Genomic DNA, 13715 nt, shown 5'->3' with positions numbered 1-13715 from the left:
GGTCATTTGTGTTTTCTTCTTTTGAGAAGTTTCTGTTTAGCTCTTTTGCCTATTTATTTTTTGTTTTTTTTTTCATGTTAAGTTTTTTGAGTTCTTTATATATTCTGGATATTAATATCTGGTCAGAGGAGCAGTGGGCAAAAATTGACTCCCTTCACACTCTTAATTGTTGCCTTCGCCCATGCAGAACCTTTTTAATTTGATGATATCCTACTTAATGATTCTTGGTTTTACTTCTTGAGCTTTAGGGGTCTTGTTAAGGAAGTTGGTGGCTGCACCTTTATCATGAAGTGCTGACCTTATGTTTTCTTCCAGCAGTTGCAGAGTTTCTGGTCTAATTCCTAAGTCTTTGACCCATTTTGACTTGACTTTTGTGCAGGGTGAGAGAGAGGAATCTAATTTCATTCTTCTATATATGGGTATCCAGTTTTCCCTTCACCATTTGTATTTTTATAGGAATTACATTGAATTAGGGTGGCATGAACATTTTAATAATACTTATTCTTCCAATCCATGAACATAGGATATCTTTCCATTTTTTGGTGCCCTCTTCAATTTATTTCCCCAGTGTTTTCACATAAACTATGTTATTCTAACTGTACTTTACCTATGGGTTTGCCATACATGGCCTTGGTTTTTTATTTATTTACTTATTGTGGTACTAGGGATTGAATCTAAGGCTTTGCACATACTAGGTAAGTGCTCTAGCACTGAGCTATATCCCCCAGTCCCTTTCATTTTTCATTCTGAGACAGGGTCTTGCTAAGTTACCCAGACTGGCCTGAAACTCATGATCCTCTTGCCTCAGTTTCCTGAGTAGCTAGAATTGAGGATGTGCATCATCACACCTGAATATGACCTTGTTTTTTCAAAAAATATTTGTTTTTTAAATGATATATAAAGATATAAAATTATACTTGCTAGTGAGGTACCATGTCAGGATACATATATCTATATATCTATATCTATACACACACATATATAACATATATATATATATATATATATATATATATATATCCTTAAACATTTATCATTGCTTTATGGTAAAACTTTCAAAATTCTTTATTTTAGCTTTTTTCAATGTACAATACATTGTTGTTATCCACAGTCAACTTACAGTGCAAGAGCACACCAGCATTTCTTCCTCCTATAGAATCTTAACTTATTACCCATTAATGAACTTTTCTCCTTCCCTCCCCCTTATTTGTGTTGAGCTATGTTCCTTCTGCATAGCTCATTCTCACATATGTTGAGTTTTTATCATGAAGGGATTACATGCCTTGTCTGTGTCTTTGAGATGATCATATGGTTTTTGTCCTTCATTTTATGAATGTGATATATCACATTTGTTGATTTGCCTATGGTGAACCATCCTTGCATATCTTGGATAAATTCCACTTGACTAAGGTGCATAATCTTTGTGATGTGCTGTCAAATTTGGTTTGCTAGTATTTTGATGAGAACCTCTGCACCTATGTTGATTAGGAATATTGGTCTGCAATTTTTTTTTTTTTTTTTGGTGCTGGGGATTGAACCCAGGGCCTTGTGCTTACAAGGCAAGCACTCTACCGACTGAGCTATCTCCCCAGCCCCTGGTCTGCAATTTTTTAAAATTATTGTGTCCTTGTCTGGTTTTGGTGTTAGGGTAAGGCTGGAATCACAGAATAAGTTTGGAAGATTTCTTTCCTTATCAGTTTTTTGGAATAATTTGAGAAAAATTGGTAATAATTCCTCTTTAAGCATTTGGTAATTTTCAGCAGTGAAGCCATCAGGTCCTGGGATTTTCTTTGATGGGAGACATTACTGTTTCAATTTCATAACCTGTTACTGGCCTGTTTAGATATTCTATTTCTTCATGGTTCAGTCTTGGTAGATATTAAGCATCCAGGAATTTATCCTTTTCTTCCAGATGTTCCAGTTTGTTGGTGTATAGTTGACTTTACCTAATGATCCTTTGTATTTCTGTGATATCAGTTACAATGTCTTTTTATTTTCATCTTTCATTTTATTTATTTGATCCTGCTCTTTTTTCAGCTAGCTACAGTTTGTTAATTTTGTTTATCTTTTCAAAAAATAAACTTTTTTATTGATATTTATCTTTTAGTCTCACTTTCATTTATTTTCACTCTGATATTTATTACTGCCTTTCTTCTACTCATAATAGATTTGGGCTGTTATTGCTTTTATAGTTTACATGTGTGTTTGTTACTTTTTCATTGCTGTGACAAAAATACCTGCGACAAAAACTAACACAGAGAAGGAAAGATTTATTTTGACTCATGGTTTAAGAAGTTTCAGTCTGTGGTTCCATTACTTGGCCTGAGTTGAGGCAGAACATCATGGCAGATGGGTGTGGCAGAGGAAAGCTGCTCAGCTCATGGCAGTAAGGAGGCAGAAAGAGAGTGAGGGAGGAAAGGGTCAGTGACAAGAAAGACCCTCCCAGGGCACACCTTCAGTGACCTACTCTCTCCAACTATGCCCCATTGCCTACAAGTTTCCACTACCTTCCAGTAGTCCATTCAGTTATCAACAGACTAATCCACTAATAAGGTCAAAGCCCGCTTGATTCAATCACTTCTCAAAAGCCCTGCCTCTGAACATTGCTGCGTCAGGGACCAAGCTTACAACACATGAGACTTTGGGGGACATTTTCGATCCAAACCATAACACATTGTAAGGTTGTTTATGTAAAATATACTTTTTTGATGTAACATTCATTGCTATAAATTTCTCTCTCACTCTGGCTTCTAAAGTGGACCAGTTGGAAGGTATGCTGAAGATGCTTCAAGAAGATTTGAAGAAGGAAAAGGAGGACAAAGCCCACCCGCAGGCAGAAGTGCAGCACTTGGGGGAAGACAACCTGAGGCTGCAGGAGTCCCAGAACGCCTCGGACAAGATGAAGAAGTTCACTGAGTGGGTCTTCAACACCATGGACATGAGCTAGGGACAGCAGGAGAGAGGAGGGCACCTGAAGCCCCTCCTCCTGCCTTCAGGAGCCTCCTCTGCACCTTCCCCAGCCTCCCACCCCCTCGGGAGTGTACAACAGACATTTGCAGATCAACAATCAATATCTGCCTTTTGTAGAAAAGAAAAAACAAGTAAATAAAAATTTTAAAAAGTAAAACAAAAGTTTAACTGCTAAAAAAAAAAAAATTTCTCTCTCAGTACAGTTCTTGTTATACCCCGTAGGTTCTGGTATGTTGTGTTCCAATTTTCATTTATTTTAAGACATTTTAAAGTTCCCCTAATTGTTTCCTTATTGATCCACTTCATTCAGGAGCATGCTTTTAAATTGAAATATATTGCATGTGTATGATATCTTCAGTTCCTCTTGATTTTTAAATTTTATGTCACATGGGAAGAGAAGATACATGATATGAGTTCAAATTTTTTGAATTTGCTGAGGCTTATTTTTTGGCCTAACAAATGGTCTATTCTGGAGAATGTTCCATGTACTGAAGAGAAGAATGTGTATTCTGTAGCTGTTGAATGAAATGGTTTGTAAGTATATGATAGGTCATTTAGTCTATAGTATAGTTCAGCTCAGCTATTTCTTTGTTGATTTTCTGTCTGAATGATCTGTCCACTGATGGAAGTGGGGTGTTGAAATCCCCATTTATTATTGTTTTGGAGACTATTGCTTACTTTAGATCTAATAATACTTGCTTTGTACATTTGGGTGGGTTGGTGTTGGGTGCATTTATATTTAAAATTATTATATGCTTTTGCTTAGTTGATTCTTTTATCATTATATAATGGCTTTGTTTCTTTTTACAGTTTTTGATATAAAGTATCTTTTCATCTGAGTATAGCTACTTCTGCTTGCTATTAGTTTGTTTGAATAGAATATCTTTTTCCATTCCTTCATTTTCAGCCTGTATCTTTACTGGTGAGGTCAGTTTCTTTTAGGCAGCTTACACTTGAGTCTTGTTTTTTTAAAAATTTATTTATTTATTTATTTTTATTAATTCTGTCAGTCTTTACTTTTTAATTGAGGAATTTAATTTGTTTACACTAGAGGTTATTATTGGCAGGTAAGGACTTATTTCTGCCATTTTAATTGTTTTCTGATTGTTTATGTTTGTATTTTTTCTTCTCGATTTTGTGGTTTGGTGGGATTCTGTAGTGGTAACGTTTGATTCCCTTCTTTTTCTTCTATGTATATCTAAGCTATCAGTTAGCTTTAGATTTTCACATGTTGCCATGATAATGGTTATCACCATTTCACTACTAGATTTGGGACTCCCTTAGCATTTTTTGTAGGACTGGTCTAGTAGTGATAAATTTCCTCAGTTTTTGCTTCTCTAAGAAAGATATTTTTCCTGAAGGATAACTTTGCTGGGTATAATAATCTTTTCTGTAAGTGTTTTCTTCCAGCACTTTTAATATATCATTCTATTCATTCCTGGCTTTTAAGGTTTCTGTTGAGAAATCAGCTGTTAGTCTAATTGGGATTCCTTTAGATGTGACTTGATGTTATTCTTTGGCTGCAATTAGCATTCTTTGAATTTGACTTTTGACCATTTAATTAATAGTGTGCCTTGCTCTGAGTCTAACTGGTGTTCTTTGAACTTCATGTATCTGGATGTCCATTGTCAAGACTTGGGTAGTTTCACCTATTATTCCATTAAATATGCTTTCTCTGCCTTAGATATAGAGATATCTTCTCCTTCTGGAATCCATACATTGTGAATATCTGTTACTTACTGGTGTCCCACTGTTTTTCTCACTTTTTATTCTATTCCTCTCTCTTGCTTTTGTTGTTGTTGATTTTTTGTTTTTTAAACTCTGAGTTGATTCAAATTCAATGATTCTTTTGCTTCATTTAGTTTCTTATTCTGGCTCTCAATTGTATCTTTTTACTCCTTTCATTGAATTCTTCAGTTGCAAGAATTATGATATCTGTTAAATTTCTCATTCAGATTATGACTAGTTTTCCTGATTCAGTGGAATTTTTTTCTCTTGTATGTCATTGAGCTTCCTTAGGATTATGATTTTTCAATTTGTTTTCAGACATTTTGTAAATTTCCTTTTTTTTCTTGGGCCTGCTACTGAAGAATTATTGTGTTCTACTTATTTTGTTTCTATGTTGATACCTGCACACCCACTGCAATAGTCACCTCTTCCAATTTTATAATTTTTTTTGCAGAGAGAGAGAGAGTTTTTTTTCTTATGGATAGGTTTTATAGTTTTGGTTGGGTATGGTATGTTAGCTTTGATTCTGAGTAGACTCAGTAGTATGATTTCTGTGCAGTTTCTGTGGTTGCTTTATTGTTCTAGGCTTCAGGTGTTTCTGACTCCAGAGATATGACACAGTTTTGCTGGGGAGTGGAGTTACCACTCGGCTCACTGTTTGGCCAGGGCATAGGTGCAAGCCGACACTATGGGCTGTAGCTGTGTGGCAGGTTTTTCAGTGGGTGGGGCTGCCGTCTGACTTTCTGTTGGACCGGGTACCAGCATAGGTAGATACTGCAGGCTGGTCAACTGTGTGTTGGGCTCACCAGGGGAGCAGGCCTGTCAGCTGTCTGGTTGTGCAGCAGGCTCCTGGGAAAGAGATCAGAGCCCTGCCTTGAAAGCTCGAAGGCCAAGCAGAGGTGCACATACTCCTGCAGCTGTGTGGTTTCCTCTCTGTGCAGGACCACTTGCTCCCTGGGGTTTGAAGCACATATGGGTTTAGAATCTGGGATGCTGACCCTTCTTGCTTGGCCAAGCCCCTGAGCAGCCAAGGTTGTGGTGCTATAGCACTTATGTGAGAATGATGGAATGATAACAGAGACTCAAAAATGGAGGAATTCTGGGGCTGTTAACCCCAAGAGCAGAACACACTGAAGCAGTGGGCCCAGTTTTAAGAGGATACTAAGCCACAGTGGCTGAGCTCACAGTGCTTAACATCGTGTGGTCCTACTCTGGCAGTACAACACTTGTACTCTGGGTAACTCTCCAAATGTATTTGGAACCTCTGAGGGCTGCAGGAGTCTCCAGGCAGGGGAGGTGGTGTGAGAGAGGCAGGGTCCCTTCCTCTCTTCTCTATAGTGCGATCTTCGTTTTTCATGCTTCAAGGGATCATGCCACTTCCCAGCTACTCTCTAGTATACTTTTTCATTCACTTCAGTTGGATTATGATTATTTATTAAATTAAATTAAATTAAATTTAAAATTTATTTATTTGGTACTGGGGATTGAACCCAGAGGGTATTTTACCACTGAGTTTATTCCCAGTTGTTTTATTTTTTATTTTGAGACAGGGTCTCACTAAGTTCCTGAGGCTGGCCTTATCTTGTGATCCTCTTGCCTCAGCCTCTGGAGTCACTAGAATTACAGGTGTGTGCCACTGTGTCTGACTGTTCTTTACTGTGGCCCCTTTTTGTGGGAGGGACAAGTTATCATTTTGCTCACATCAATGTCTCATTCTTTTTTATATTGTGAAAGTTGTCAAAACAAAACCTCTTTTGTTATGTCCTAACCAAAAAAGTAAATGAAGCCAGGTTATATAGGAGGGGATCTCATGCATTTATACCTGATAACAAAACTATTCACAAAAGACTCTGCCAGAACTACAACCTTGTACAAAGGCCACTGTAACCTTACACAAAAAATACTTCTGCAAGGACATCTGTACAGCAACTGTCTATTCAACCTTGGACTGGCACCTCCCCGGCTATTAGTCCTTGTAGCCAGTGATTACTATTTCATAATAATGTAGTGCTCCTCATTTCATCTTTAAAAGTGTCTGCTTCCCTTAACCTCTTTGAATATTCTCACAATTTACTGCAGCACACAAGTTCCATTTGCAATGTTCTGCTATTCCTGAATAAATATCATTATTCTTTGGAGAATGTCTCTCTGTTATTTAGGTTGACAATATAGAAAGGCAAAATATTTTTTCACGGTGCTAAATTTCCCAGGAGTGTAACTACTGCCTAAATTATTGTTTGCTTTGACTGGAACTGTATGGCCAAGAGGTGTTCACCCTTTTGGAAAAAATTATATAACTAATGGGAATGCCTTTTAGAGAATGTAACTTAACTAAATTAACTTGATTCTTCCATATTAATGTACATTTTTAATCACTGCATTTATGGAAATTCTACATGTAGGTGAAAGCATTTACCACTTTGTCTTCTGGTATAGTTGGCAACACACATAGGAGGAATAAGTTCTAGTGTCCTAGAGCACACAGTAGGACAACTATAGTTCACAATTCATGTTATATTTTATTAAGAACTAGAAGAGAGGAGTTCAAAGGATCCTGACATAAAGAAATGCTAACTATCTAAGGAAATGGAAATGTTAATTACCTTCATTTGATCATTACACTTTGTATACATATATTAAGTTAACATATTATACCCCATAAATATGTACAATTATTATATGTTGACTTAAAAAGTAAACTGAGCCTATATGCTGGAGAGTTGGGCCTAAACTTATTCATAGCAAAGGAAACAATAAAGAACATGAACACAGAGTCTACAGGGAGAAAATCTTTGCCACCTGCACCTCTGATAGAGCATTAATCTCCAGGATATACAAAGAACTAAAAAACAACACCCAAAAAACAAATAACCTAATCAATAAATGGGCAAAGGAACTGAACAGACACTTCACAGAAGAAATACAAATGGTCAACAAATACATGAAAAAGTGTTCAACATCACTAGCAATTAGAGAAATGCAAATTAAAACTACACCAAGATTTCATCTCACTCCAGTCAGAGTGGCAATTATCAAGAATATAAGTAACGATGAATGTTGGCAAGGATGTGGGGGAAAAGGCACATTGATACATTGCTGGTGGGACTGTAAACTGGTGCAACCACTCTGGAAAGCAGTATGGTGACTCCTCAGAAAACTTGGAATGGAACCACCATTTGACCTAGTTGTCCCACTCCTTGGCTTAAACCCCAAGAACCTAAAATCAACATACTATAGTGACACCGCCACATCAATGTTTATAGCAGCTCAATTTGCAATAGCCAATCTATGGAACCAAACTAGGTGACCTTCAACAGATGACTGGATAAAGAAAATGTGGTTCATACATAGTGGAATATTACTCAGCCATAAAGAAGAATGAAATTATGGCATTTGCTGATAAATGGATGGAACTGGAGACTATCATGATAAGTGAAATAAGCAAGTTCAAAAAAACCCCAAAAAACCAAAGGTCAAATATTATCTCTGATACGTGGATGCTAACCATAAAAAGAGAGGGTAGGTAGGGGAAGTATAGAAGTTCATTGAAGTAGACAAAGGGGAATGAAGGGAAGGGAGTGGGGATGGGAATAGGAAAGACTGTAAAATGAAGCAGACATAATTCTCCTATATTCCTACGCTCACAACGAGTGTAACTTCACATCATGTTCAACCATAAGAATGGGATCAAAATTGTAATAGGTTGGTATGTACCCCAGGTATGTATAATATGTCAAAATATACCCTACTGTCATGTATATCTAAAAACAACAAATAAATAAAAAAGAACTGTTTTAGTCAGTTTTTTTTCTGCTGTGACTAAATGACCTGACCAGTACAATTGTACAGGAGAAAAGGTTTATTTGAGGGCTCATGGTTTCAGAGGTCTTAGTCCATAGAAGGCCGGCTCCATTTCTTGGGGCTTGAGGTGAGGCTGAACATTGTGGGAGAGTGTGTGGCAGAGGGAAGCAGCTCACATGGTGATCAGGAAGCAGAGAGAGAGAGAGTATCCACTCTCCAGATATAAAATATATACCCAAAGCCACACCCCAATTCCCACCTCCTCCAGCCACACCCTCCCACTTCAGTTACCACTCAGTTAATCCCTATCAGGGGATTAAATCACTGATTGGGTTAAGACTCTTACAACCCAATCATTTCTCCTCTGAACTTTCTTTCATTGTCTCACATGTGAGCTTTTGGGGGACAGCTTATATCCAAACCATAACAAGAACAAAAGAAAAAAAATAGGAAAAAAGTCACCTGAAATATATTTTTTAGATACTTTATTTTTCTTTTATCTCTCCTTTATGGTATACTTAGAGATTTATATTATTTTTCAAATTCGGTATATCACCATTCAATTTATTTCAAACAATAAAGTGAGAATTACAAAATATTTGTTTCCAAAGGTAAAGTGTGCACCAGTGGAGAATGAATGGATAAATAAAATGTGGTATATAGTGGAATATAATTCAGTCTTAAAAAGGAAGGAAATTTTGTAACATCCTATAACACATGTGCACCTTGAGGACATTATGCTAAATGAAATAAGCCTGTCACAAAAATACAAATATTGTATGATTCTACTCATATGCAGTATCTGAAGTAGTCACATTCATAGAAACAGAAAGGGATATAGTTGCCAGGAGCCAGGGGAAGGAGAAGTGGGAAATTATTGTTTAATGAGGAGAGAGTTTCAGGTTTTTTGTTTGTTTGTTTTGTACCAGGAATTGAACCCAGGGGCACTTGACCGCTGAGCCACATCCCCAGCCCTTTTTATTTTTATTTTTAGACAGGGTCTCATTAAGTTGCTGAGGGCTGGCCTTGAACTTGTGATCCTCCTGTCTCAGCCTCCCAAGTTGCTGGGATTACAGGTATGAGCAACCAAGCAGGGCTGAGAATTTCAGCTTTGAAAGACAAAGAAGTTCTGGAGAATTTTTCACAAGAATGTAAATATACTTTACTGAAGTATATACTTAACAATGGTTAAGATGGCAAAGTTTATGATTTTTAAAAAAAATTTTTTTTTTTTTTTGGGTGCTGGGGATCGAACCCAGGGCCTTGTGCTTGCAAGGCAAGCACTCTACTGACTGAGCTATCTCTCCAGTCCCAAAGTTTATGATTTTTAACGACAACAACAACAATAACAACAACAGAGTATTAGGTGAAATGGTGTAGAAAACCTGCTCTGGTATGATTGAGATGTCTCTTTTCCACATTCCTGGTATTTCTTCCATTCATAGAATAATCTCTGGACCACAGTACAGTGTAATTAATTTTCATATCCTTCTTCCCACCATAGTGGAAGCACCTTGAAGAAGCAGCTATTGTTTAACATTTTTATCTATAAAGCCTATCATGGGGCCTGGTATACAGTAAGTGCTCAATAAGGGTTTTCTAAATAAACAAGCCAAGACATGATATTAAAGTAGTCTCCAAGAATGAATAGGCTAAGGCATGATGATCCCATATGGATACTATATCCTTTTAAAAAATCTCTATATCAGGGATTCCACTGATTTGTTTAATAAAAGAATTTGCATGTTTTTGTGTATTCATTTGTCCTCAAGGGAAAATCTGAAGACTAGACATGGAAAGATAAACAGAGGACAAATCTGGGAGCCATTCTGTGAGGGTGACATCACTTTTCAAGCAATTACTTTCATATGTGATTTCCATTTACTGCTAAGCATATGCATTTTTTTTTTACATTTGTCCCAGAGAGAATGTGTAGAGCCTGGTATATCTAATGAGTTTTTGTTTTTATGATTAATAATTAGAGGGTTTCCCGGTTCTAGAAACAAAGGGGTTAAACAGACTTTATTATGACCACCTACCTCCAGACTCCTCTACCTTTGTCTTCCTTACAGATTGCTGCTTATTATCAGCAATGATGTTATGGGTTTCTCAAATCATTAAATCAAGCTATAATCAAATATCATTGGTTCTAAATATGTCTCAAAGGGTCTTGTGTAATGCTTAAATAGAAAAAACCCAAAAGGTCTAAAAGATGTTTTAGATTTTTGCTGGGAAATTGTTGTGCACTTAAAATTCATTTAATTAGAAAAAAAAAAAAAACACATTAAACTCCTCACACAATCTAATTTGCTATCCAGAATTCTTTTTCATTAGGATACTCAAAATAGCTCAGAAATGTGTCATATTAGGGCAGATTTCCTTGGGTGCTTTTTGTTAAGGGTAATCCATCTTTACCACTTCCCTATGTTTGTTTCATTCATTTCTCATTTACTTTTTTGATCTATTTAGATGTTTTTAAGCTTCAGTGATATCTGAAAGATGCTTTAGATTACTCAAATGTCAAACCCTGTATCTATTTAACTTACTCTGTTACTAATATAAACATATTTTCTGAGGTCGTAGGCTATAAAAAGAACCAGAAGGCAATATGGTAGAAGAATGGGAAAATTCATTAATATCACTTTAGTTTTTTACTTTGTTAATTCTAATCAATAGAAGCAAACTACAGAGTCCCTCTCTGCAGCCAGTGTTGGGCATACAAGGAACGTATGGAGAGGTTGGAGAGGTACAAGGGATCCAGTTTTGCTGTTCTTCAAATGACTAACCATTGTTAATCCTATTATATATTTACTAATCCATTGATTACTAGGTTGTAAGCTTCATTTTTACCATGTACTAAAGTTTTTATGTTTCTGGGCTCTCTGTTATGTTTCATCCATTTGTCTGTTTTGCTAGTTTCAGAATGTATTTATTTAGGATTGCTAGGGCTAGTCCCTTCTTATTCTTCTTTTTCACAAGTTTCCTGCTATTCTCCAACATTGAGTTTGAATGTCCTGGCTCCTACATTTCTGCCTTGTCTTTGTTTAAATCAATATGAACCTAATACACTTGGGCCCTTCCAATAACAAATGGTTCTACAAAAGAGACTCACAGCCAGGCCCTAAAAAAACAATAAATCTCCCGTTTTCTTTAGTTGGCCCTATACAAAAACATAGTTACAGAATATAAATCCTTCATATCACCTTCATCATGCATCATGCCACGGTACTTAAATGCAGTGTTCCATTAAAATCACTGTACCTGAGCAATTGTCTCTGGGTCCAGTGGCTTGTGGTCATTGAAGCCGGTGTATTGCCCTGATGATGTGGACCTTCTGATAGGAGGGCTGTCAATCTTCTTGAGGGAGTCATGCCGGCTGATGTTGGTCAGGCTGCCATGGCCAGGTCGACGCCTCCTCTCAGGACTGTCATTGTTGAAGCCACGATTCTGCAGTAGGCCCCGGGGGTGACTGCCCAGGCTTGGGGACCCCAGATCAACTGAGGAGTTGGAAAGAGCATGTGGGGGGTGGAGGGGACAGTGGCCATCACTGGTCCTGCCAGGACGCCTTACTGGAGGGGGTGGCTCTCCTCTTTTTCTTTGTCTGGATATCCACAGAAAGAGAGAAGATAGGAGAGCTTAGCATATTGGGAAAGCTGTGAGGCTGGGTTGTGATGGCTCCTCAGCCCCTGGACAAGTGGAGGTTTAGGAGGTGGTGACCAAACTCCACTTACCTGGCTAAGTAGCCATCGGAATGGCGGTCTGTTGGGGAGTTCATGTCCTTGGATGAAGACTTGTCTTCAGTGACCGGCCCACTGCTGGCTTCACTGTCAGCTTTTTGGCTCAGGGTATCTGAAAATGTATCATCCCTGAAATGAGGAGAATCAACAGTGAGGGACTTTTGATAGATGAATAGGACCCAAAAAAAAAAAAAAAAGTAAATAAGGAATGGCATTTATGTAACTAAGCCTTTCTTTTATTAATGCAGCTTTTCCTTATAAAAATAGTATGGTTTTGTTGCAGGTAAATTGGAAATTTCAGATATCTATACATCATATATATATATGTGTGTTTTATATATATATGTGTGTGTGTGTGTGTGTATATACACACACACACAAAATAACAATGACCTATAATGTAATATCCAGAGACAACAGTAAACATTTTAGGATCCTTCTCTACTTTTTTCCTATGCCTGGAATACAGATGTGTGAGTGTGTGTGTGTGTGTGTGTGTGTGCATGTGTGCATGTATTATGTGCAGTATTTATGACATGGATGTCTATGTTTAGGGAGTTTAGAAATTTATGACAGCAGGTCTACACATGCATATAATATTTTCTGGATTCTAATCTGCATATTTAGCATTTCTAAAATTATGCTAAATCATTAAATCATTGTATACAATTTATATAGTGTATTTATCTTTCCCTTGAAAAGCTACTCTTGATTTGGTAATGCATTCTGAAACGCTATACTCAGAAAACAGGGATTATACTGTACATATTACTTTATAACCTGCTTTTTTAATGTGTCATGACCATCTTCCTATGTCTTTAAGTATTTTTGAAATCAGAGCTTTCTCATCAGCAAAACTAAAATAATAACAAACACCTAGAGGTAATTCTCTTAGACTGTAAAAGTCAATATCCTCCCCAAGGGAGCCTAGAATTAAAACAGTAGACAGACGTCAAGGAAGATCACAGCTGTTTTTGGAATTATTAGTGTCACTGCAGCTCTTAAAGCCATTTTCTCTGCAGAGATTACTTTTCTAAGAACCTGAAAACTTCTAAAGATGTTTCCCACCAATTCTTGCTCCATCCCCTCTTGGTAGAGTTTGGAAAGTAAGTATCTGCTGGTCCTTAAAGAACCATTAGCCAGGAGCCACTCGGAAGGTGAAGAACAGTGTCCAGCTCAGAAATTTGATCTCTGTAGCCTCTTTGGTTCTTTTCTCACAAGACCAAAGTCAGTTTAAGAGCCGCAGCTCTGGAATCCTCTACCAGGAGCACCCAGGCAGTCGAATTTGGACTACTCACATATCCTGCACCACTATATACTGGTGAGGCACAAGGCCGTCAATCCCGTTGTGCCTGCCTTCCCACCAGTCCTCGGATGCACGGTGATACAGCAGCAGGGAGGCACCCTTCTTGAAGGACAGTTCTCTGGCAGACCGCCCAACATAGTCAAACTTGGCTATTGCTTCTATTGGCTCACATT

General features: G+C 37.5%; 1 protein-coding gene across 2 annotated transcripts in view; it reads right to left on the bottom strand.

Moving 5' to 3' along the window:
- The window catches only part of Srgap1 (SLIT-ROBO Rho GTPase activating protein 1), a 278191-nt gene that overhangs the window by 3111 nt on the left and 261365 nt on the right, over window positions 1-13715 (bottom strand). For both annotated transcript variants that reach the window (XM_047549489.1, XM_047549491.1), the window contains exons 19-21: window positions 13535-13715; window positions 12231-12365; window positions 11761-12100 (exon numbers count right to left, since the gene is read on the bottom strand). In XM_047549489.1, coding sequence (XP_047405445.1) covers window positions 11761-12100; window positions 12231-12365; window positions 13535-13715 — 656 coding nt within the window. The remainder of the gene's footprint in view (window positions 1-11760; window positions 12101-12230; window positions 12366-13534) is intronic.

This window comes from Sciurus carolinensis, chromosome 4 (genome assembly GCF_902686445.1).
Source record: "Sciurus carolinensis chromosome 4, mSciCar1.2, whole genome shotgun sequence".
Classification (NCBI taxonomy): domain Eukaryota; kingdom Metazoa; phylum Chordata; class Mammalia; order Rodentia; family Sciuridae; genus Sciurus; species Sciurus carolinensis.
Note: the sequence above shows the minus strand (reverse complement) of the source record. Positions and strands in the feature narration are given on the sequence as shown.